General features: G+C 46.5%; 2 protein-coding genes across 2 annotated transcripts in view; both read left to right on the forward strand.

Annotated features, from left to right (window-relative positions):
• Window positions 1-6,993: 6,993 nt before the first annotated feature.
• Window positions 6,994-8,696, forward strand: C10H8orf90 (chromosome 10 C8orf90 homolog). The gene has a single exon (XM_058196139.1). The coding sequence runs from the start codon at window positions 7,472-7,474 to the stop codon at window positions 8,315-8,317; it is 846 nt and encodes a 281-aa protein (XP_058052122.1). The 5' UTR covers window positions 6,994-7,471; the 3' UTR covers window positions 8,318-8,696.
• Window positions 8,697-12,100: 3,404 nt separating this feature from the next.
• USF2 (upstream transcription factor 2, c-fos interacting) overlaps window positions 12,101-21,767 on the forward strand; it is a 33,692-nt gene continuing 24,025 nt past the window's right edge. The window contains exon 1 of the mRNA XM_058195469.1: window positions 12,101-12,172. Within this exon, the coding sequence (XP_058051452.1) occupies window positions 12,120-12,172 (53 nt within the window). The 5' untranslated portion in view covers window positions 12,101-12,119. The remainder of the gene's footprint in view (window positions 12,173-21,767) is intronic.

Below are 21,767 nucleotides of genomic sequence, written 5' to 3' on the forward strand. Positions count from 1 at the left end.
TTTATCTGATGACAAACCAAGTGGATAATTCTTTTGAAAGGCCATTTGTGATTTCAAACCTGGTGTTCTCCCACCTTTCAATTATCTTAATACCTTTAATTATTTTTCTTTCCCACAGGCGGGAGGGTTGGGAAGCTCTTTAGCCAACTTTTAAAGGTCTCTCTCCTATCTGGCCAGCAATATAGATAATAGAAGATAATAATAATCTGAATGACAATAGAATCCCTTATGCTGCCAGGCTTGAAATTTTGGGCTTGGAAAATCTGGAACTGCGCCACCTACAGTCCGATCTAAGGACCCACACATGCACGTGCAACCCCCTGCCCCCACACACATGTGCATGCATGTCTTCCGATTACGCAGCAGAGACCCGAAAATCAGCTGGCCAGCAGGAGGCATGCGCGCATGCGCGGTGGAGCTGACCTAGGGCGACGGTTCATGTGCCCACAGAGATGGCTTCGTGTGCCACCTGTGGCATGCGTACCATAGGTTTGCCATCACGGAACTAGGACAATGGCTGGAAATCTGAAACACCTGACAACTAACCCACAGAAAGCAGGCAGCCCTCCATGGGTCTGTTGTGGTCTGTCAGCAGCCTACAGAGCTGGCAACGGAGTCGGACAGCGATGAGGCTGAGGTGGGGCCAGGGCCATCGGGGAGTGAGGTGCGGACTCCAGAGCCTTCAGAGACTGAAAGTAGTGAGGCAGAGGAACAGGAGGAGTCTGTTCCTAATGCACGCATGAGAAGAGCTGCCAGAAGGCAAGAGCAGCTCAAGCAGAGAGGACAACTTGGGATTAAGGCCAAGAGATGATTGGCCCCTCCCATAAGGCTTAAAACAGACCAGCACCGGTGTTTCAGCTTTGCCAGAAAACAATGTTGTAGCTATGTCTTCTGCTTTGTCTTCTGCTTTGTCTACGTCTTTGTTTTTGTGGCTTCTGGATGTATGCCAGGAAGGGCCTTTGGCAGTTTGCCTAATTGGATCAAGTTTTGCAAGATAACTGAGGAATTTGTGTTGGGAGGCATTTGTTTTACTTTGAGTTGAACGACGCTGGGAATGAAGTAATTCCCAGCTGTTCGAATAAAGTTTGTTTTTCCATGGACTGAGTTTCTGACTACCTACTTGGGCCTGGGTCACAACAGGGTCTCTATTTCAGAGAACTATTTCAGAGAGCAGAAAATGAGCCCTTGTGATTCCATAGGCAAGCCTGAGTTGCGTTCACACGACACGTTTATTCGAGGGAAAGGTTTGGTGTCTCGTTTTGCCTCGTGAGGTCCGTTCAGCATATTGTCAACTTGTTTTGCTTGGTTTCGGCAGCTTAGCCTCTTGGACATAGCCGATCTCTGGAACTACTTTTATGAGTCAATCCAGGAAAAAAAATCAGTCAATTCAGTTACAGATAAAACACCCCCACATCTTAGGGAGTTGAGTGACTGATGGGGCAAACTTTTAATTTTCAGCTACCCTCATGTGATCCAGTCCAATGGCACAGACAAGTGTTATGGGGGTGCTTTAGATCAGGGGTCTCCAACCTTGGTCCCTTTAAGACTTGTGGGCTTCAGCTCCCAGAGTCCCTCAGCCAGCTTTGCTTTGCTGGCTGAGGAACTCTGGGAATTGATGTCCGCAAGTCTTAAAGGGACCAAGGTTGGAGACCCCTGCTTTAGATCATTAAACGAATAATTATATGTTCCACTCGTTTTATTGTTATATAATAATAGTATGTATCATTATATAGTACAATGTTATCGGCCTTTACATTAGCCAAGAAACCAGAGTCAGAAGAAAGTGGCTTTGCCATTTATTTTTGTTTGAAGCATGAAGCATATTTTATTTACCATTATTAACTGAAGGTCTCTTTTGCTCCTACAGGATATAGAAAGAAAATAACAGGAATCAACAAAACTCACTTGCAAAAGTATTGTATCTACAGGTCGCTTAGAATTTTGGAAAAAGCATACTATTGGGTTTTGCTGCCACCTAGTGGATAAAGTAAAAGACTGCAAAAACACTCAACCTCTACAACAGGGGTCTCCAACCTTGGTCCCTTTAAGACTTGTGGACTTCCTAAGCAAAGCAAAACTGGCTGAAAAACTCTGGGAGTTGAAGTCCACAAGTCTTAAAGGGACCAAGGTTGGAGACCCCTGCTCTACAATGTGGTAGCCCGAGCTCCGTTTTTGATTGTGATGGCTCCCTGCAACCCTCTGCCAGCAAAAATGGCGCTCGGGAGGGCGACCCGCAGCTCTTGCAAGCTCCATTTTTGGCTGCGGCAGCCTCGTACAGCCCTCTGCCAGTGAAAAAGGAGCCTAGCCGGTCCTTCACTGTTCCCACGGTGGCCCTGCAGGCCAGATCTAAGCACCCTGCGGGCAGTATCTGGCCCCTAGGCCTCGAGTTTAACACCCCACGTCTAGGCCATCTATCCATTGAAGCGCAGCATCATTTATTTGAGGGGGGAAAAAACAAGATACTGGATCAGTACGTGCCATCAGCTTACAGCTGGTCGTGATGTGATCTAGATCAGGGGTCACCAACCTTGGCAACTTTAAGACTTGTGGACTTCAACTCCCAGAATTCCAAAGTGGCCAAGGTTGGAGACCCCTGATCTAGAGTTTGATGTGGGACCCAACAGTTGCCGAGGGAGCATGCTGTGCCCCATTTATACAGTTAAGTCCCAGTCGCGTGAGGTGTGAATCCTATTCAGGGTTGTCCATTGCTGGCATGGTAGTTCAAAGCCCGACACCTTTTTCATGGAGTCATTGATGTGTCTTCCTACATCTGGATCTTCAGAAACTTGTTTGGCTTTCCATGGGAAATTAACATCAAAGTTATTGAGCAGACGCTGTGCAAGTGCCAGTGGGAGCAAACTCACACTCAGTACCGTGTTTCCCTGAAAATAAGACCCTGTCTTAGATATATTTTTTTTGAACCCTGAAATAAGCGCTGGGCCTTATTGCCATGTGCTCAAAAGCCTGATTGGGCTTATTATCAGGGGATGTCTTATTTTGCGGGGAAACAGGATAAATGCTCCTGTCTCAAATCATATTACCATCTAATACAGGGGTCTCCAACCTTGGCAACTTTAAGACTTCTGGACTTCAATTCCCAGAACTGAAAAGCTGGCTGAGGGATTCTGGGAATTGAAGTCCAGAAGTCTTAAAGTTGCCAAGGTTGGAGACCCCTGATCTAATACGTGCAGATTCAGTCCATAGAAGGCAAAACATGTGCTTTGCTTACCATGGTCCCTAAACAAGAGCCGAACCTAGATTCGCATGCGCAGTTGCAGGTCGGATTTCCGGGGGAGCCGCGGGCGAAAAAGATTGGGAACCTCTGCTCTAGCAAATACACCCACTAACGTGCTAAGCTTCATTAGTGCTAACCTGGATTGGTTAAGTGTTCTGTAATTTAGCATGTTGTACAAACCTGGTTGGTTGGGATTTAGGATCCCACGCATTGCATAAAACTTGGGACAATGTGATTTTGATATCCAGGATTAACAGGCTGCAAAAACATGATTTCCAAATAGATGTTCCCTTAACAGAAAAATATCCAGTGCCCCATTCGGTTCTGATTATTTGCATCACATTTTCATTTCCCCTTTGATCGGCTGTGATGTCATCAGAAAGCCATTGTCGTTTCCTAGGAAACGGCAGTCAACAATGGGCCCTCCACCCCTTTCATATCAACTTCCCAGGCGTGACCATGGCTTCTTTAGGGGCAGAGACTTTGGATAGCCCATCCCATCCTCCAGGTGAAGAACTTTGCAGGGACTAAAGAAGGAAAGACTCAACGGGCCTTAGAGTGGGCCGTATGGAGACCCTAGGGTAGGCCTTAGCAACTGGCTGATGCAGGACCAAATCTCATCCCCTACCAGGTGGCCCATCTGATGTCCAACTGCAACAGTCACAATTGAGTGCGGCAGCCAGAGTACTTGGCAGTGTCAATTAGAGAACAGGATCAAACTTCCTCCCCTAGGTGCTAACTAGGAACTATTGAGCTGCGGTGGCGCAGGGGTTAGAGTGCAGTACTGCAGGCTACTTCTGCCTGTAATTGGGCAGTTCGAATGTCACCAGGCTCAGGGTTGACTCAGCCTTCCATCCTTCCGAGGTGGGTCAAATGAGGACCCAAACTTGTTGGGGGCAATAGGCTGACTCTGTAAACCGCTTAGAGAGGGCTTGTTCTGATCTAGGCTTCCTGAGTCATTAAAACACACGAGGAGTCCCAAAAACCTCTTTTATTGCAACAGCTGTGAATTCTGTTCATTCACAGATGAGTCCCACTTAGTTATACAGAGTCCTTCGGGAGAAGTCCTTTGGGATAATCACCCACCTTTATCTCCCTTGACACGCTGCCAAAGACCTAATTGGCAAAGCCACATGGAGTCCAGAAACAAACAGAGCTTCAGGTTTTAAGATGAACCGAACGAACAAATGTTGCTTCCTGCAAAGGCCCACCTGCCTTTGCTCGTCTTTTAAGTCTTATGGGAATGGCCGATCATCTCCCAGCCTTACTCCTGAGTCGCCCCTTTTGTTTTAGCTGTTCTTGCCCTCTGGCAGCTCTGCGCATGCGCACCCTGGGAACAGGCTCCCCCTGTTCCTCTGCCTCACAGAGGTCCAACTCTGGAGGCTCCGGAGACAGCACCTACCTCCCAGATGGCCCTTTCTATGCCTCCAATGCAGAGCCTTGGTCCGAGCCTTCCCCAGACTCCAGGACTAGCCCATGTTCCTCCCCAGCCTCCTCACTGTCTGACTCTGCTGCCAGCTCTGCACGCTGCTGGTGGACCACAACAAGGCTGTAAAGCACTGTGAAACTGTATAGAAGTGCTTATTGGTATTACTATCAATAATTCTATTCCAGTGATGGCTAATTTTTTCTGGACTAAGTGCCCAAAGTGTGTGCGCGCGCACACCGAAACCCACAAAACGAAATGCACACATGGCTTCCACACATGAGGGCGCAGCCCCCTGCACCCATGGCATGCACAGGAGCCCCCCGCACATACCCCAGCCCCCATGCATGCACAGCAGCGACCCAAAGACCCGCTGGCCGGAGGGAGGCGCATGCGCAGCGGAGCTGAAGTGGGGCGATGGCTCGTGTGCCATCAGAAAGGGCGCTGTGTGCCACTTCTGGGACGCATGCCATAGGTTTGCCATCAACACGGCTCTATTCCACTCTTACAAGTGCCGGCCTGAAAATCACGTATAGCGTTCTTATACTTATACCCAACTTTTTGAAGAGCTCAAAGAAGATTGTGTGGTAGTTTCTTTGATATTTTCTCTATAGCAACCCTACAATTTGGCCAGTACCTTATTGTAAGGTCACCCAGGAAGTAACACAAATGGGCGTGGCTCTAAAGATGAACTAAGTCTGACTTCTTACCGATGATCACAGCAAGAAATCTTCATAATTTCTTAAGACTCTTTCTTGTTTCTCCATCTGTTTTATTACCATAATCCAATGGTGAAATTCATTTTTTTTTTACTACCGGTTCTATGGGTGTGGCTTGCTGGGTGTGGCAGAGGAAGGGTACTGCAAAATCCCCATTCCCACCCAACTCTGGAGCCAGCCAGAGGTGGTATTTATCGCTTCTCCGAATTGCTCAAAATTTCCGCTACCGGTTCTCCGAACTACTCAAAATTTCCATTACTGGTTCTCCAGAACCTGTCAGAACCTGCTGGATTTCACTCCTGCCGTAGCCATATTCTCTCTCGTCTCCTTGAAAGTCCTTGGTTCCTGCTGTTTTATTTACTAGCCAAATTTAAAGGAGCAAGCAATTTGTAACATATACCCTTTTCTTTTTTTAAGATGTCCAGAATGCGCCACCAAAATTTTGATGCAAAACCATCAACGTTCAATGAAATGCTTCCTCCAAGAACAAGCAAAATAGATTTTGTAAACCTCTGTACAAAACTATTTTGCCCCTTAAACGTGTTCCCAAAAATACAGTAAGCTGAAAACGTCACCTGTCTACAATATCACTGAATCATTAGATGTTCCCCTTCAGCTCTCTGAGGTTTTTTTGAGGGGGTGGGAGGTTATGTCCTACATCGTATGGATTGCTTTTTAAATAAAATTGATCACAGATATTGAAATAAGACCTGAAAAATAATCTACTTTAAAAAAAAACGAGGGGGGGGGGACCCAAATAAAAGTCAAAGCTACGAATCAAAATAGCGAGAGAGGGAGGAATAATGGATTGGATTCATTTTGGAAAATCCTTGTTAAATTACCATATTTTTTGGAGTATAAGACGCACCAGAGTATAAGATGAACCTAAGTTTTTGGGGAGGAAAATAAGAAAAATGCTGATTGGCAGGTGGATCGGCCTCCCAGAATACCCCCAATCAGCTGTTCCCAGAGGTGAATTTTAGCAACAGGTTCCTTGGTTGTGAGCTCTGTGCCTTTTTTTTTTTTTCTTCCTGTCTCTGAAACTTCTGAAACTCTGTTTCAGAAAAAACTTTTTTCTGCCTCTGAAAGCCTCCAAAACAGCTTCAGAAAAAAAGCCTCTGAAGCTTTGTTTCTGATGCTTTTTTCAGCCTCTGAAACCTCCCTTTGAGAAGCTGGGCAGGGCTACATTCGGATGCACCCAGATTTTTTTGGGGGGGAAAGGTGCATCTTATACTCCAAAAAATACAGTATGTGATTTTCCATCTCTGTAGGTTTTCTTTGGAAGGGATAAAATTGTGTTAAAACTATTGTAAAGATTTCTTCATTTTGATAGGTCTTCAGCTAATCACGATATTTTTTTTTTGATGTCTTGCAACCACTCATAGCTAACCAAAAATCCACAAGTTTTAGAGATAGTTTCATGTTAATCCTCATTTGTGAGTGCCAACAAATTCTTTTCTTCCGAATCCATTAGCAAAGGCTGAACAATAAGCTCTTGTTCTTGAGACTATACAATCCAACAGATCTCTTCTGCTACTTGACGTTTTCTGCCATTTATGGTATCACAAGAGAAATATTTAGGAGGTCTAGTTGCTCTGTTTGCCTGGGCATGGAGCCAGGGCTGGGGGCTGGAGGCGCTTCTTCTTCCTCAGCCTGTCTGGGCATGGTGCCAGGGCTGGGGCCGGGAGGCATGCTAGGACATTCCTCAGCGTTCGGAAGCAGATAAGGCGGCCTCGGCTGTGGGGAAAGCGGACGAGGCACAACACGCAGTGGCTCAGTGGTGACAGTGCAGTACTGCAGGCTACTTCTACTGCCTGCCGGCTGCCTGCCTGCAATTAGGCAGATCGAATCTCACCAGGTTCAAGGTTGGACTCAGCCTTCTATCCTTCTGAGGTGGATAAAATGAGGACCCAGATTGTTGGGGGCCATGGCTGACTCTGTAAACCGCTTACAGAGGGCTGAAAAAGCACTGTAAAACGGTATACAAGTCTAAATGCTATTGCTATTGTCTTCTTCGAAGAGCCTCAAGGAACCTCTCTCTAACAAGTAGGTTTGCTGAAAATTTAGCCCTAACTTTGCTGTCTTTCTCTTATGTTCCGACTAGGCGATGGAGGGATTTCAGGCCCCCTGGCTTCACTGCAACAGGGCAAGCCCCTTCCCACAACAGGGGGCGGGTCCAAGTCTGGAGGAGAACTAGGAAGCAGCTCACAAGACTTCCTGCTTCCCCCACCGCTGACCTCCCTCCAGCCGCCACCCATCTTCAACCCGACAGCTTCGCCCAGCACCCCAACCGGAGTCATCTACAGCTTGTCCGGTTCTCCGGCTGGCCCCACACTCTCCAGGCTCTTTCAGACCCTTCCTGGTTCCTTTCCGGATATCTACGACGGAGACATGAAAAAATGGGAAGAGCATTTCCACAGCATCCAAAGGGCCTACAAGGAATTTGGGAAAGAAGATGATTTTGCCATCCGGGTCCTCACCGAAGACTTTACGCTGCCTTTCCCTTTCGCCTGGCCGGGCGAGAACGAAGGGTCCCGCCAGTTGGCCTACGACCCTGCCGATTGCTCCGGCTTTGATTTCTTCTTACATCCGGGACAGCCCATCCCTCGCCTTCTCCAACCACTGCACGCCACCACGCAGGCTTTCTTCAAGAAGAGACGGTTGGAGCAGCTGGCGCTCAGCTACGCCAGCAAAGCCTCCCTCCCGGGCGCGGCAGGGCTACCGACCCCACAAGAAACCAGCTCCCCGTTGCGGCCAGATATCATGGTGATCACCAGTGTGCCGTGCATGGCCGCACCTGCCGAGCCACCTTTTCTCCTGCAGGACAACAAAAGCCACCAGACCATTCAACCTGCCCCCATCGGTCTCCCCAATTCAACTTCAATGCAGCCAATCAGCCTTCAGTTTATGAACCCTACACAGCACGGAGCATTTTAGCCTTCCCAACGTTCCGTATATCATACTTATTAACAAGTGGTGTTTTTTTTTAAATTTTGTACAACAGAGAATGATAAGAGGGGTTTTTTTTTGGAGAAATATCCTCCATAATTGTTGGGGTACCAAGTTCAACTCTGGGTTTTTGGGTTTTGTTTTGTTTTTTGGAAAGTTTAAAAGCTTACGAGTTTAATATCACCCGGCCATTGTACTTACCGAATGTTTCAGCAAAGGGAACAAACCTTAAACTTGCAATCTATATCCCAGTATTTGGAATAATAATAATAATAATAAAAATATGACTGCCTTCTATGCTGTGGAGCTTTTGGGATGAGAATTTTAAGGCAACCAAAGTGGGTCACCTTCGGAGTGGTGCGGTGGCCTAGAGCAGGGGTCTCCAACCTTGGCAACTTTAAGACTTGTGGACTTCAACTCCCAGAGTTCCTCAGCCAGCTTCTGGGAGTTGAAGTCCACAAGTCTTAAAGTTGCCAAAGTTGGAGACCTCTGGCCTAGAAGTGGAGCTCTCGCCTCACCATCAGGAGGCTGTGAGTTCGATCCTCGGTAGAGGCAGATATTTCTCTCTCTGGGCACAATGAGAATATATCTGCTGCAAAAAAAAACCCCAAAAAACTTCCGCATTGGTGACAGGAAGGGAACCCAGCCAGTAAACACTCCACTTCATTCAGTTGCCTAGACTCCACCTCTCAAGGGATTATGAGGTCTTTAAAAGAAGATAAAAGTGGGCCACCTTTACTAGCTCTTTCTCTAAATCAGGGTCTCCAAATTTGGCAACTTTTAAGACTTGTGGACTTCCACTCGCAGAATTCCCCAGCTAGCCTTTTTTCTTTTTCTTTTAACCTTTCTCCCTAAAGATTTTTGCTTGTCTCAGCAGATAATCTAGAAGTTAATCCCCTGCCAGAGGAATTCTGGGAGTGGAAGTCCACAAGTCTTAAAACTTGCCAAGGTTGGAGACCCCTGGACTAGAAGACCTCCAAGGTCCCTTCCAACTGTTATTGTTTGTTTTTAACAGGTGTCATCTTACTAATCCATTATATCCATGGCAGGCAAAATTTTTCCAGACATGAGATTTTAATACCAGACCTTTTACAAGAAAGGAATGGGAGCCTACATTTATTCCTTATATTTAGGCAACCTAAGCTGTCAGCATTTACAAACACTCCATTGAAACACACACACACACACACACAAAACGCAATGGATGAACTCAGAGGTTTGTTCTTTTTTTCCCCCTTACCCGTGCATTTTTTTGATGCAATACTTAATCAATATTTCAGGTTTAATATTATTTGTGCAGTATATATAAACTTTCTAAAAAGCGCAATAACTTATGTCACGGTCAATTTATATTCATGTAATCTCATTGCTGATCAACAAAGGTTCAAAGAACCAGCCAGTTTGAATTTTAAAAAACGTTGGCGGGCGTTACCTACTATCACCAGCAGCGGGCAAAAAAAAAAAAAAAAAAGGAACAAGAGCTGAAATTTCAAACACGAAACCACCCCACAGCTTGCTTTCATCCTGGCTTGTCTAAGTATAGAAGTCTGGTTCCACTTTGCATTAAGCCATATTGGGTTTGGCCGACTGTGCGAATGCATTCGCTGGGACCTAGCCTGTTATGGCCCCATTTCTTCCCTTATGAAATGACATCTTTTCCTTCAAGCATCCAAAATTATACAATGAGCATCCCTGTACTCTCTCTCCTTCTCCCTTTCTCTTTTTTCTCTCTCCTGTCTCTCTCTCACACAAAATACACAAATTCTACTTTTTTTGCCAAAATTATACACTGTGCATTCATATTCTCTCCTTCCCCCTTTCTCTCTCCTTCCCTCACCTTTCTCACCCAAAATAAACAATTCTACTTTTTTTTGTGAAAATTATACTGTGCATTCATATTCTCTCTCCTTCCCTCTCTCCTTTCTCTCACACACAAAATACACAATTCTACTTTTTTTGCCAAAATTATAGTGCATTCATATTCTCTCCCTCCTTTCCCCATCTCCTTCTTTCTCTTTCTCACACACACACACTCAAAGCACACAATTCCATCTTCCTCCCCCCACAACCCGCTTGCTTTTATCTCATCGAATTTGAAGGACCTTGCAAAGAGCTTGGCTCCAATCAGCCTCGTTCGTGCCACTCCTGCAAATTCTTAAATTCAATTTAATTTCCTTTTGGGTCATTTTGGGGTTTTGTTTTGTTTGTTTGTTCGAACCCAGGCCCGATGCTGACTTCCCTGAGTCCTAGTTTGGCAATCCCCTTGCTGCTGCGAAAACCTGGTTGCAAATGTTACAATTCCTAAGAGGGGGATGCCTTTCGGCTCCAAGGTTGCTCGCCCAAGTACTGTTGTGTTGCAATTTTGCATGCTTGCAGAAGCCAAAATCTATATATACATACATACATACATATATATAGTGTATATATATCAGGGGTCTCCAACCTTGGTCCCTTTAAGACTTGTGGACTTCAACTCCCAGAGTTCCTCAGCCACAAGTCCACAAGTCTTAAAGGGACCAAGGGTGGGGGCCCCTGACATATATTATACATAGCAATATATACACTAGGAAGGCCTTGGGTGTTTATATATATCAGGGGTCTCCAACCTTGGCAACTTGAAGCCTGGGGGACTTCAACTCCCAGAATTCCCTTTTGCAAAGAATTGCTTTTGCAAAGCAAAGCTGGCTGGGGAATTCTGGGAGTTGAAGTCCCCCAGGCTTCAAGTTGCCAAGGTTGGAGACCCCCGATATATATAGAACAAGAGAGAGAGAGGAAGGCGTCCGGGAGACACCCGCTTCCTGTGAACTCAACCTTCCTCTCCGACTACGTACGCCTTCTTACAAGCCGATGCCCTTGAGCACCCGCGCATGCGCCCTGGGGGACCTACAAGTAAAAAGGAAGAAAGGAGGAAGCGAGAAAAACGAGCACAAGCCGAGCGCGCTCGGCTACTCCTTCCCCTCCCTCCCTCCCTCGGCTCTCGTTCTTTCTCTTCGCCAACCCAGTTCTTATTTTTCCTTTCCGGCGATGTAAATAAATAAATAAATAAATAAATCCTCATCACCACCAAAAAAAAAAAGAAAAGAAAAAAGAAAAGAAAAGCCACAGGCTTTCCCCCCACCCCACCCCCCCGCGGCGCCGCTGCCTGCCGCAACGTTCGATCGAACCCTCGCCGCGTTCCATCCGCGAGGTTGCAACGTTCCATTTTTTTTCCCTTCTTCTCGCTCCCTCCCACCCTCCCTTTCTCCCCCCGCCCCGGATCGTCGCAACGTTCTATCCCCTCCCCCTCCCGCTCCGTGTTGCTGCAACGTTCCATCCGCCGCCCGCCCGCCCGCCGACGTTCCATCGGGCAAGCGAGCGAGAGAAGCGGGCCCGGCTCCGTTCTTCTTCTTCTTCTTCTTCTTCTTTTTTCGCCTCCTGCTCCTCGCCGCGCTTTCCCACGCTCTTCCTCTCCCCCACCCCGGCCACCCGCCCCCCCCTCACGTGTCCTGGGCTCCCAGCTGGGGAAAAGAAGGAGGGAGGGGAAGAGAAGCGCTCTCGCTGCTCGCTCGCTCGCTCTTTTCCTTCTCACATGACCCGAGTGTTTGTCCCCGTGATCAGCGCCTCGGCTCCCGTGTCTCCTCCGCGTCCCCTCTACCTCCATCCGGCGTGAGATTTCAAAACACTCGGTCCCCCCCCCCACTCCTTCTCCTGCTTCCTTTCCCCCTCCCACCCTCCCTTTTGGGGCCAGCAGGGCGCCCCCTTCCTCCCTCTTCCCTCCTTCCCCTTCTCCTCTCCCCCCACCCCCCACCCCATGGACATGCTGGAACCCGGTCTGGATACAGCCACCGCCTCCGCTGCTTCCAGGTAAGAAGAAGCCCCCTCCACCAAAAAAAAAATATATAAATAATCCCCCTGGACGGGATTCTTTTTCTTCGGGCCTTTCGGGCCTACGGAGAGTGGGGGAGGGGAGAGAGAAAGAGAGAAGGGAGAGCCAGCGACGACCCACCCGCCTCGCCTGCGGTGAAGGAGGAGGAGGAGGAGGCGACCGGGGTGGGGAGGGGAAAGGGGGGGGAGAGAACAAAATGGAGGACACGGCGGACGATCGGGCGACCCTCTCTTTCTGCCCCCCCGGGGGGGGGAGGCGAGAGAAGAGGGAGGGGGGGTCTCCGGGGGTCGTGAGAACGCAGAGCTGCCGGGTAGGGACCGCGATCTCTCAAAAGCCTGGGGTCTCCAAAATTGTGCTCGCCCGGGGTGGGAGTCCCTACCCCTTACTTGGCTTTCCAGGCGGGGGTCGTGGTGGTGGTAGTAAATGGGTGGGTGGGTTTGGATGGGACTACAACTCCCATCCTTTCCAGTGGCTGGCTGGCTTGCTTGGGAGGGCCGGACGAGGGGGGGGGGTCTGCGTTGGCCGAAAGGCTGAGAGTTGGGGGAGGACGCGGGCGGGGGGGGGAGGATTTGATTTCTCACCCAACCCAACCCAACTCAACTCAACCCAACCCAACCCATGTCGGTCCGTGATAGGAAATGTCTGGGGCGATCCGGAAAGGAGAAGGAGGAAGAAGAAGAAGAAAAAAAAGAGGGGGGGGGGGTTAAGGCAGCCGTCGGTTTGGGTGTCCGGTGTTTGCTGTCACACTGGAAAAGGGCAGCCACGCCGAGATTGGTTGGCTGCTGTCAAAGAAGGAGGGAGGGGTGGGTGGGTGGGGGAAGGACAGCCCCACATTCAGATCCCTGCTGTCAAACAGGGATGGGGAAGTCCTCGGGGTGAAGGGGAGGCAACAGCCGGACCTTCAAGGGGCCTTTAAAACACACACACACCCCGGGTTCTAGACTCGGATCAGGGATTCTAGACTTGGATCAGGATTTGTGTTCTCTTTGGCTGACCTTGTGCTAGCATGGAGATTCTCAGTCATCCAGGTCATGGTTGTCCCAGAGGTGCTTTTTCAGGAGGCAACTGAACTGACTTTCTTTCTTTCTTTCTTTCTTTCTTTCTTTCTTTCTTTCTTTCTTTCTTTCTTTCTTTCTTTCTTTCTTTCTTTCTCTTCTTCCTTCCTTTTTTCTTTCTTTTTCTTTCTCTTCTTTCTTTCTTTCTTTCTTTCTTTCTTTTCTCTCTTTCACTCTTTTTATTGAAAAAGTTTTACAAAATTTTCACCCCTCCTTCCCCCTCCCCCACTCCATCCCTCCTCCAAAACCACCCTTCCCACCCCCACTTCCCAGAACAAACACAAGATATAGTTCAAAAGAATAAGAAAACAATCATTCACTAAATTTTACCTAACACAAATTATAATCCTCCTCTTCTTCTCAAATCCTAACTTCCCCCATACAAATCAAAGATAAATACATCCTAATCATTCAAAAGCAATCTGATATCTCTTAATCTGATATCTATTTTGCATATATTCAATCCATTTTCTCTTTCACTTTTTATTGAAAAAGTTTTACAAAATTTTCACCCCTCCTTCCCCCTCCCCCACTCCATCCCTCCTCCAAAACCACCCTTCCCACCCCCACTTCCCAGAACAAACACAAGATATAGTTCAAAAGAATAAGAAAAACAATCATTCACTAAATTTTACCTAACACAAATTATAATCCTCCCCTTCTTCTCAAATCCTAACTTCCCCCATACAAATCAAAGATAAATACATCCTAATCATTCAAAAGCAATCTGATATCTCTTAATCTGATATCTATTTTGCATATATTCAATCCATTTTCTCTTTTTCACTCTTTTTGAAGACATTTTGCTTCTCCTCCAAGAAGCTTCTTCAGCTCTGACTGGATGGTGGGGAATGGAAGGATTTATATTCCTTGCAGACAGCTGGGTAATCTGCATCCTTTTACAGGGCGGTTGAACCAGGAGCACCACTCAGGTGACCCTGAGGACACCGATAAACCTCCACCTGCTTCAACGGCCCTCTAAAAGGATGCAAATGACCGGCTGTTTGCAAGGAATATAAATCCTCCCATTCCTCACACTCCTGTCAGAGCTGAAGAAGCTCCTTGGATGAGAAGCGAAACGTCTTCAAAAGAAAAGAAAAAAACACCCAAGGAAAGTCCAGTTGCTTCCTGAAAAAGCACTTTGGTGCTGTCAGTGGTTTCTCCGTCTGGCCTACCTCGTGGGGTTGTTAGGCAGATTGAAAGAGCAAACCCTCTGTTTTCTTCTTTTCCGCGAGGGCTGTTTGTCAGTAAGGTTGCAGAAAGGAAGGAGGTCTGGGCAGGAGGAAGAAGAAAAACGGGGTGGGGGTGGGAGGAAAGCAGAGTGAAACCGATGGTCTGAATAGGGAGGGGGTGTGATGTGGGCTGAGTGCAGATCAGGCAGTTTGAAGCGGTACTTTTCTCTCTCCTCAAACCGTGGAAATGCAACCTGGCTGGCTTGCACAATGCACTTAATCCAGTTTTGGTTCAGATCATTCCACCAGATCTGGGACAGAGAGGTAATTCTCACATCACAACAGATGCTGACAAAGCAATGAGCAAGCCAGGTGATGACGTGCCTTTCCGGCAAACAACCACACTTCTTAGATTTATATTCTGCTTTTCACTCAGGAGCTCAAAGCAGCTGTGTGGTGGTTTCATCTCATTCTCCCCCACCTTGTCCCATTCCCACTCCCCCCCCTCACCATCAAGTTTCTGGGTGTTATCCTAAAAGAGGACCTGATGTGGGGCGCTCACATTGCAGCACTGGTCAAAAGGGCCCAGCAGAGATTATTCTACCTGAGACTTCTCAGGAAACAACAGCTGAATGAAAAACTGCTGGTGACCTTCTACTGCTGCACCATACAGAGTATTTTAACTTACTGCACCTGTGTGTGGTTTGCAAAATTGCACAGTGGCAGATAGGACAGCACTCCAGAGGGTTAACAACATTGCCCAGCGGATCATTGGTTGCCCTCTCCTCTCTTTGGAAGAGCTTTATAGCTCCCGCTGCCTTAAGAAAGTTCAAAACATTCTTAAAGATCCATCTCATCCTGGACACCCTTTCTTTGTTGTTGTTGAACTATTACCATTTGGCAGACGGTACCGGGCAATAAAAATAAGGACAAATAGGCTGAAAAACAGCTACTATCCCAGAGCAGTAACTATATTGAATTCTACTGTATAGTGCAATATTAATGTAATATCAGGGTTTTTTCCAATTCAGTTGTGTATGTAGTATGTGAAGGATTTGTGTTTTATGTTTACAAGTTACAATGTACACTGAAGATGGCATTTAATTTCGTTGTACGAGGTGCAATGACAATAAAGTAAACTAAACAGTAACCACTCTCTGCGGTTGGCTGGGTTGAGACCGTGGCTGAACCCTGGATCTCTTCTTCACCTGGTCCAGTACTTTAACTACTACACCCCACTGCCTTTTTCAGCCACTATACCGTGCCAAAGCAGAATAAAGTGATCGTGCCAGAATCAGGCAGCCTATTCAAAATTCCTTGGAGGGAAATGAGTATGCTGAAATGCTAAATAATTCAGCCTTGATATTTTGTAGACTTGCTTCATCATTAAAGCGGTTAGAAATAGTAGGGAGGTGAGCCAGTGTGTGGCTCATGTCGGTCTTCTGATCGTCTGTAGAGATTCTCAGTCATCCAGGTCATGGTTGTCCCAAAACCTTTTCAAGAGGCAACTGGACTTTCTTATTTTTTTCTTTTGAAGATGTTTCGCTTCTCATCCAAGAAGCTTCTTCAGCTTTGACAGGATACTGGGGAATGGAAGGAGGTGTGTGTGTATGTGTGTGTTTGTAGTTTTTCATGGTTATAGGTACGTAGGTCTTGGTGTATTTGGGTCTTTTCCCGTGTAAGGTTGAGAGTATCTTGGCGACGTTTCGATGAGGTCTCACTCGTCATCTTCAGGCTGGTGCTTTCGGCTTCGTGCTTGTGCAAGCAAAAGCACCATTCACATCTCATTTATCCACATTTTTAACACTCTGACCATGCACGGAAGGCCCTGCGCATGCGCACTCACATTTGCGAACCGGTAGCGAAGGTAAGTGAATACCACCCCTGATGTGTGTGTGTATGTGTATGTACACCCTGTTTTCCCCAAAATAAGACATCCCTGATAATAAGCCCAATTGGGCTTTTGAGCACATGGCAAGAAGGCCAAGCACTTATTTCAGGGTTCAGAAAAATATAAGACCGGGTCTTATTTTTGGAGAAAGACGGTGTATGTATGTATCTATATATAATGTATCTATGTATGTATGTACACACACACACACACACACACACACACACACACGTGTGTGTGTGTATATATGTATATGTAGGTCTTTGGTTATTCGGGTTTTCTCCCGCGTAAAATTGGAAGTGTCTTGGCGACGTTTCGACGAAGTCTCATCCGTCATCTTCAGGCTTCAGCTTCAGCTTCGTGCTATATATATATAAATAAAGAGACCAGTAAAGAAGTTTTCTGACTAGTAACTTGGGGGGACAAACCCCAAAGTTCAAGAGTATTAAATTCTCTGCAGCGTACTTTCTCTCTGAACCCTTCTGGAATTTTACAGTTATGTTAATTGGCTCAGTTTAAGTTGCAGCAGTACAGATTGAGGGGGGAAAAAATCGTGACGCAAGGCCTTTTGGGATGCTCTGGATTTTGTGTGTCGAACTGGGCAGACAGCTTGAGTTAAGCTAACTCCCCAAATCCCATCCAATTGGATGGCTCTTTTCAATCGCTTTCTCTTTTTCCCCCTCCCATTTGACTCTCATTCATTCTGTGCCCCCCCCCCCGGCTTGTCCTTTAATTATTTATCATATTTCTCTTGTTTCTGGTTGGATTTAACCCGAGGCTTTCCATCTGAAATACAAAATGCTTCTCATTTCTCTGTCCCTATTGATGTACTATATTGGGGAGGGGGCGTTTCCCCTCCCCCGCCCCACCCACCCTCAAAATGACCCAAACCAACCTGATTTGACAAAAAGTAGAACAGGGACAAAGCAGAAAAGGCCAGCTATTATTAGTCCTTGCTACTCAGCAGGTACTCTAATGCTGGGATGGGGCATTGAACTGGGTCTGGATTTAAAACGGCCCTTGGGAATTGAAATAGGAAAGTCTCAATAAATTAGATTTAGGTGAGAAAGAATGACAGTGACCGAATCTCAGTCATTCTGACGTTGCGGGGGTACCCCTTTCTCTCTGCAGTGAATTTTGGGTATTAAAGCTACAAAACGTTTAGGAGGGGCACCCAAAGTAAGAAAAGATCACACACACACACACACACACACACACACACACACACACACACACACCACTGCTAAAAAATGAAGTGTTTACCCATGAGAGATACTTGCGTCATTGTTGGGTTTTGTTTTTTTTTGTCCCATCGAAGGAGGTTTCTAAAGCCATTCTTCAACTAGGGAAATTCCTTCTATTGTTCTGCAAAAGTGATACACAGATTTCCAAATAAATAAACTACCGGGATTTCCAATTGCAGTCAAAACTGTTAGGAAAGCAAGCATGGGACAACCCTATTGGGAGTGGGCCAGGGGCAGAACTTCAAGGACCAGTTCTACATATCACTCGTTCAGCCACCGTCATAATTTTTGCCTGGTCTTTAAGCAAGGATTCCCTGTATTTTTTTTTATTGATTGATTGTCCTTTTTCTTTGCGTTTTTTAAACGGCGCTCCCTCAAATGACATAACATAACATCAGAGTTGGAAGGGACCTTGGAGGCCTTCTAGTCCAACCCCCTGCCCAGGCAGGAAACCCTACACCAATGACTTCCATACCTGCCCATATCTCATAGAAATAACTACCAACCAACGATAACAACCAAACAATCTAAATAATAGATGGCTGAGGTTGCAAAAATGATTCCATTTACAAAAGAAAAGAACAAGAAGCCAATTAGCCGTTAGAGCTTGTTGTGCCTCTAAACTCAAAAGTCTAGGGAACAGCCAGCTTTTTAAAACCTTACGGAAGACTAATATAGTTGGGGCAATTCAGCGATTATGCTTAATATGGCATGCCCTGCAACAGCGAAGGCACAGTTATTGTTGGGTCTAGCACAGGGGTCCGCAACCTGCGGCTCTGGAGCCACATGTGGCTCTTTCACTCCTCTGCTGTGGCTCCCTGTCACTCAAAATATACGTCACAACCGCCAATGTCCAACATCCGCCGGCACTCCATTTATTGAGTTTTTTGACCCCCGGTATGCCAACCATGGATAAATCAAAAGAAAATAAAAGTTTCAGAAGAAAACAGAATGATTAATTCAACTACATATGCCAGTTTTGTGGCCGCTTAAGAAATAGTCAGGCACGGGAAGGATTTTGTGGCTCCCGGTGTTTTCTTTTCTGTGGGAAACGGATCCAAATGGCTCTTTGAGTATTTAAGGTTGCAGACCCCTGGTCTAGCAAGATGGCATTGCTTAACGGAGAATATCTAATTCTGGTAGGATGAGCAGAAACATTTTGAGATGCACTGTCCCTCAAATAGCCTGAGTCTTTGGTTTTTGATCCTATGTAGACCGCTCTCCCCAAAGTTGCCATTGTGAGATAGGCAGCTGTATAAATTGATGAGAGAGAGAGAGAAGGAAGGAAGGGGGGGGAGAGAGAGAGAGGGGGAGAGAAAGAAAGAAAAGAAAGAAAGAAAGAAAGAAAGAGAAAGAGAAAGAATTCTTTATTGGCCAAGTGAAATCGGACACAAAAGGAATTTGTCTTGGTGCATCTCAGTGTACATAAAAAGACAAGATACATTCATCAAGAATCATAAGGTACAACACTTAATGATAGTCATAGGGTACAAATAAGCAATCAGGAAACAATATCAATATAAATCGTAAGGATACAAGCAACAAAATTACAGTCATGCAGTCATAAGTGGGAGGAGATGGCTGATAGAAACGGTGAGAAGACTAATAGTTTGACAGTGTTGAGAGAATTATTTGTTTAGCAGAGTGATGGCCTTCGGGGAGAAAGCTGTTCTTGTGTCTAGTTGTTCTGGTGCGCTTTTGAGGGTAGGAGTTGAAACAGTTTATGTCCAGGATGTGAGGGGTCTGTAAATATTTGCATAGCCCTCTTTTTGATGTGTGCTGTATACAGGTCCTCAATGGAAGGCAGGTTGGTAGCCGTTGTTTTTTCTGCAGTTCTAATTATCTTAATTAAATCAATTAAATAAATATAGAAATAATACTCCTTTTGGGGGCAGGCTATCTGTGGACCTTGGCTCATATCATGCAGGTAGGAAAGACGGACATTTAGCAGGAAGGGAAGCAGAAGGAAAAAATAAACCCATAACCCATCCGTTGTGTCACAAGTCCCTAACAGATTGCCCTCTTGGGGATATAACCCCAGAAGGAGGAAGGATTCTTCTAAGCGTGTTCAATTGGCTCTTGCTTACCATATATACTTGCAAATAAGGTAAGAATTTTAGATGCCAAAATACCTCCCTCTAAATTTGTTTGGGCTCCTCCACAAACAGGCTTATCTGCCAGTGTACATAATTACACATCATAAAACACACTCGTATGTCCCGTATGTACGTGTAGATAAGCTGTCCCTCCAAGTTTTGAACCAAAATAAGCATGAAAAATGTGGGTTGGCTTATCCACGGGCAGCATATATATTTTTTCATGTTGGTTTAAAAAAAATTGAGGGTTGGCTTATCCGGATGGGTTTATCCACAGATATATACGGTAACTGCCATACTTTCCTTTGGACACCTTTGGTGCTCTGCTTTGTGCTTACAGCCTGGTCTGTAACAACTGACTTATCCTTACTTATCCCTCTCTCTCTGCCAAGAGCGAAGGATTAAGATAGCTCCTTTCTGGGACTATAAGGCTTCTTTCTCCTTCCAGTCTTTCGAAAACGAAAGTTGAATTTCTGGGGGGGTGGGGTTGGTTTGATATAAGTCCATGCATTTCCTGTTTTCAGGAAGGTGGGGGTGGAATATTGAGGTCCGTGGATTTCGGTAGGAAGTTGAAATCTACAGCTGTGGCCCACTGCAGAGGCGAGGCGTTGTTTGGGCGTGCGCACAACCGGCAAAAGTGGTTTTATCGCACCAAAGGAACTTCTTCAATCCGTAGGAGATGTTTCTGGGCAAGAAAGAAAGAATGACATTCTTTCTTAATAATTCTTCTCTATTAGAAGGGGATGCGGTGGCTCAGAGGCTAAAACGCTGAGCTTGTTGGATCAGAAAGGTCAGCAGTTCGGCGGTTCGAATCCCTAGTGCTGCAGAACGGAGTGAGCTCCCGTTAGTTGTCCCAGCTTCTGCCAACCCAGCAGTTTGAAAGCATATAAAAAATGCAAGTAGAAAAATAGGTGTTGTGTCCCACTCCTCCACTGACGGCCGGGTCAGGGAAATCCGAATCAGGTGTGCCTCTGCAGCTCTGCCAAAGTCCTAGCAAAGTCCTCAAGGCAGGCAGGAGACCAGAAAGTGACTTCAGCAAGATATGTTTAGACTTTGCCTGACTCAGAGACTGCCAGAAAGCAGATCCTTTATATAGGCCATGGGGTGTGGCTCCATGACTCAGCACTTATCCAGGCCTGCCCCTCCCTTCCTTCTGACGCCGCCGCCTATCAATTCTTCTGAAGCGAGGATCACTCCAATCGGCAGCTGTTGGTAATAGACCTTCCTCAGGCTCACATGCTGTGGAGGAGGGGGAGGGGTCTAGTTGCTCCGTTTGCCTGGGCATGGAGCCAGAGCTGGGGGCTGGAGATACTTGCTCTTCTTCAGCCTGTCTGGGCATGGAGCCAGGGCTGGGGCCGGGAGGCATGCTAGGACATTCTTCAGCGTTCGGAAGCAGATAAGCAGACCCCGGCTGTGGTGGTGAGATCGGACGAGACACAACAATAGGGACAACCTGCGGTGGGAAGGTAACAGCCTTCTGTGTGTGCCTTTGGCATTGAGTCATGCCGGCCACATGACCACCAAATTGTCATCAGCCAGCACTGGCTCTTCGGCTTAGAAACAGAGATGAGCACCGCCCCTTAGAGTCAGGAATGACTAGCATGTATGGGCGAGGGGAACCTTTACCTAGAGAAGAATATCTCTAGCTGAAAGTTGAACCGCGGAGTCCTTGGTGCTCTCTTGAGTTTGGTTGTTTGGGTTCGAGACGTTTCATTACCCGACTAGGTAACATCATCAGTCCCATCATATTTGCAAGCCAACAGCCGAGCTCAGAGAGCACCAAGGACAATTACAATCCCCAGCTTGGGTCCTTTGACTTTTGCATTGAATGAATGGAATTCTGTAAGTCAACGTCTATGGAGGTTCTCAGTCATCCAGGCCACGGTTGTCCCAAAAGTGCTTTTTTCAAGAGGCAACTGGACTTTCTGGTTTGTTTTTTTCTTTGAAGATGTTTCGCTTCTCATCCGAGAAGCTTCTTTTTTTTTTTTTTTTTTTTCTTCAGCTCTGACAGGATGGTCCCGACTATCCAGTCAGAGCTGAAGAAGCTACTTGGATGAGAAGCGAAATGTCTTCAAAACGAACAAACAAACAGAAAGACCAGTTGCCTCTTGAAAA

This window comes from Ahaetulla prasina, chromosome 10 (assembly GCF_028640845.1).
Source record: "Ahaetulla prasina isolate Xishuangbanna chromosome 10, ASM2864084v1, whole genome shotgun sequence".
Classification (NCBI taxonomy): domain Eukaryota; kingdom Metazoa; phylum Chordata; class Lepidosauria; order Squamata; family Colubridae; genus Ahaetulla; species Ahaetulla prasina.

Bases quoted from the DNA above. Each gene is read 5' to 3' on its own strand.
- C10H8orf90 (XM_058196139.1), top strand. From the start codon at position 7,472: ATGTTCCGACTAGGCGATGGAGGGATTTCAGGCCCCCTGGCTTCACTG.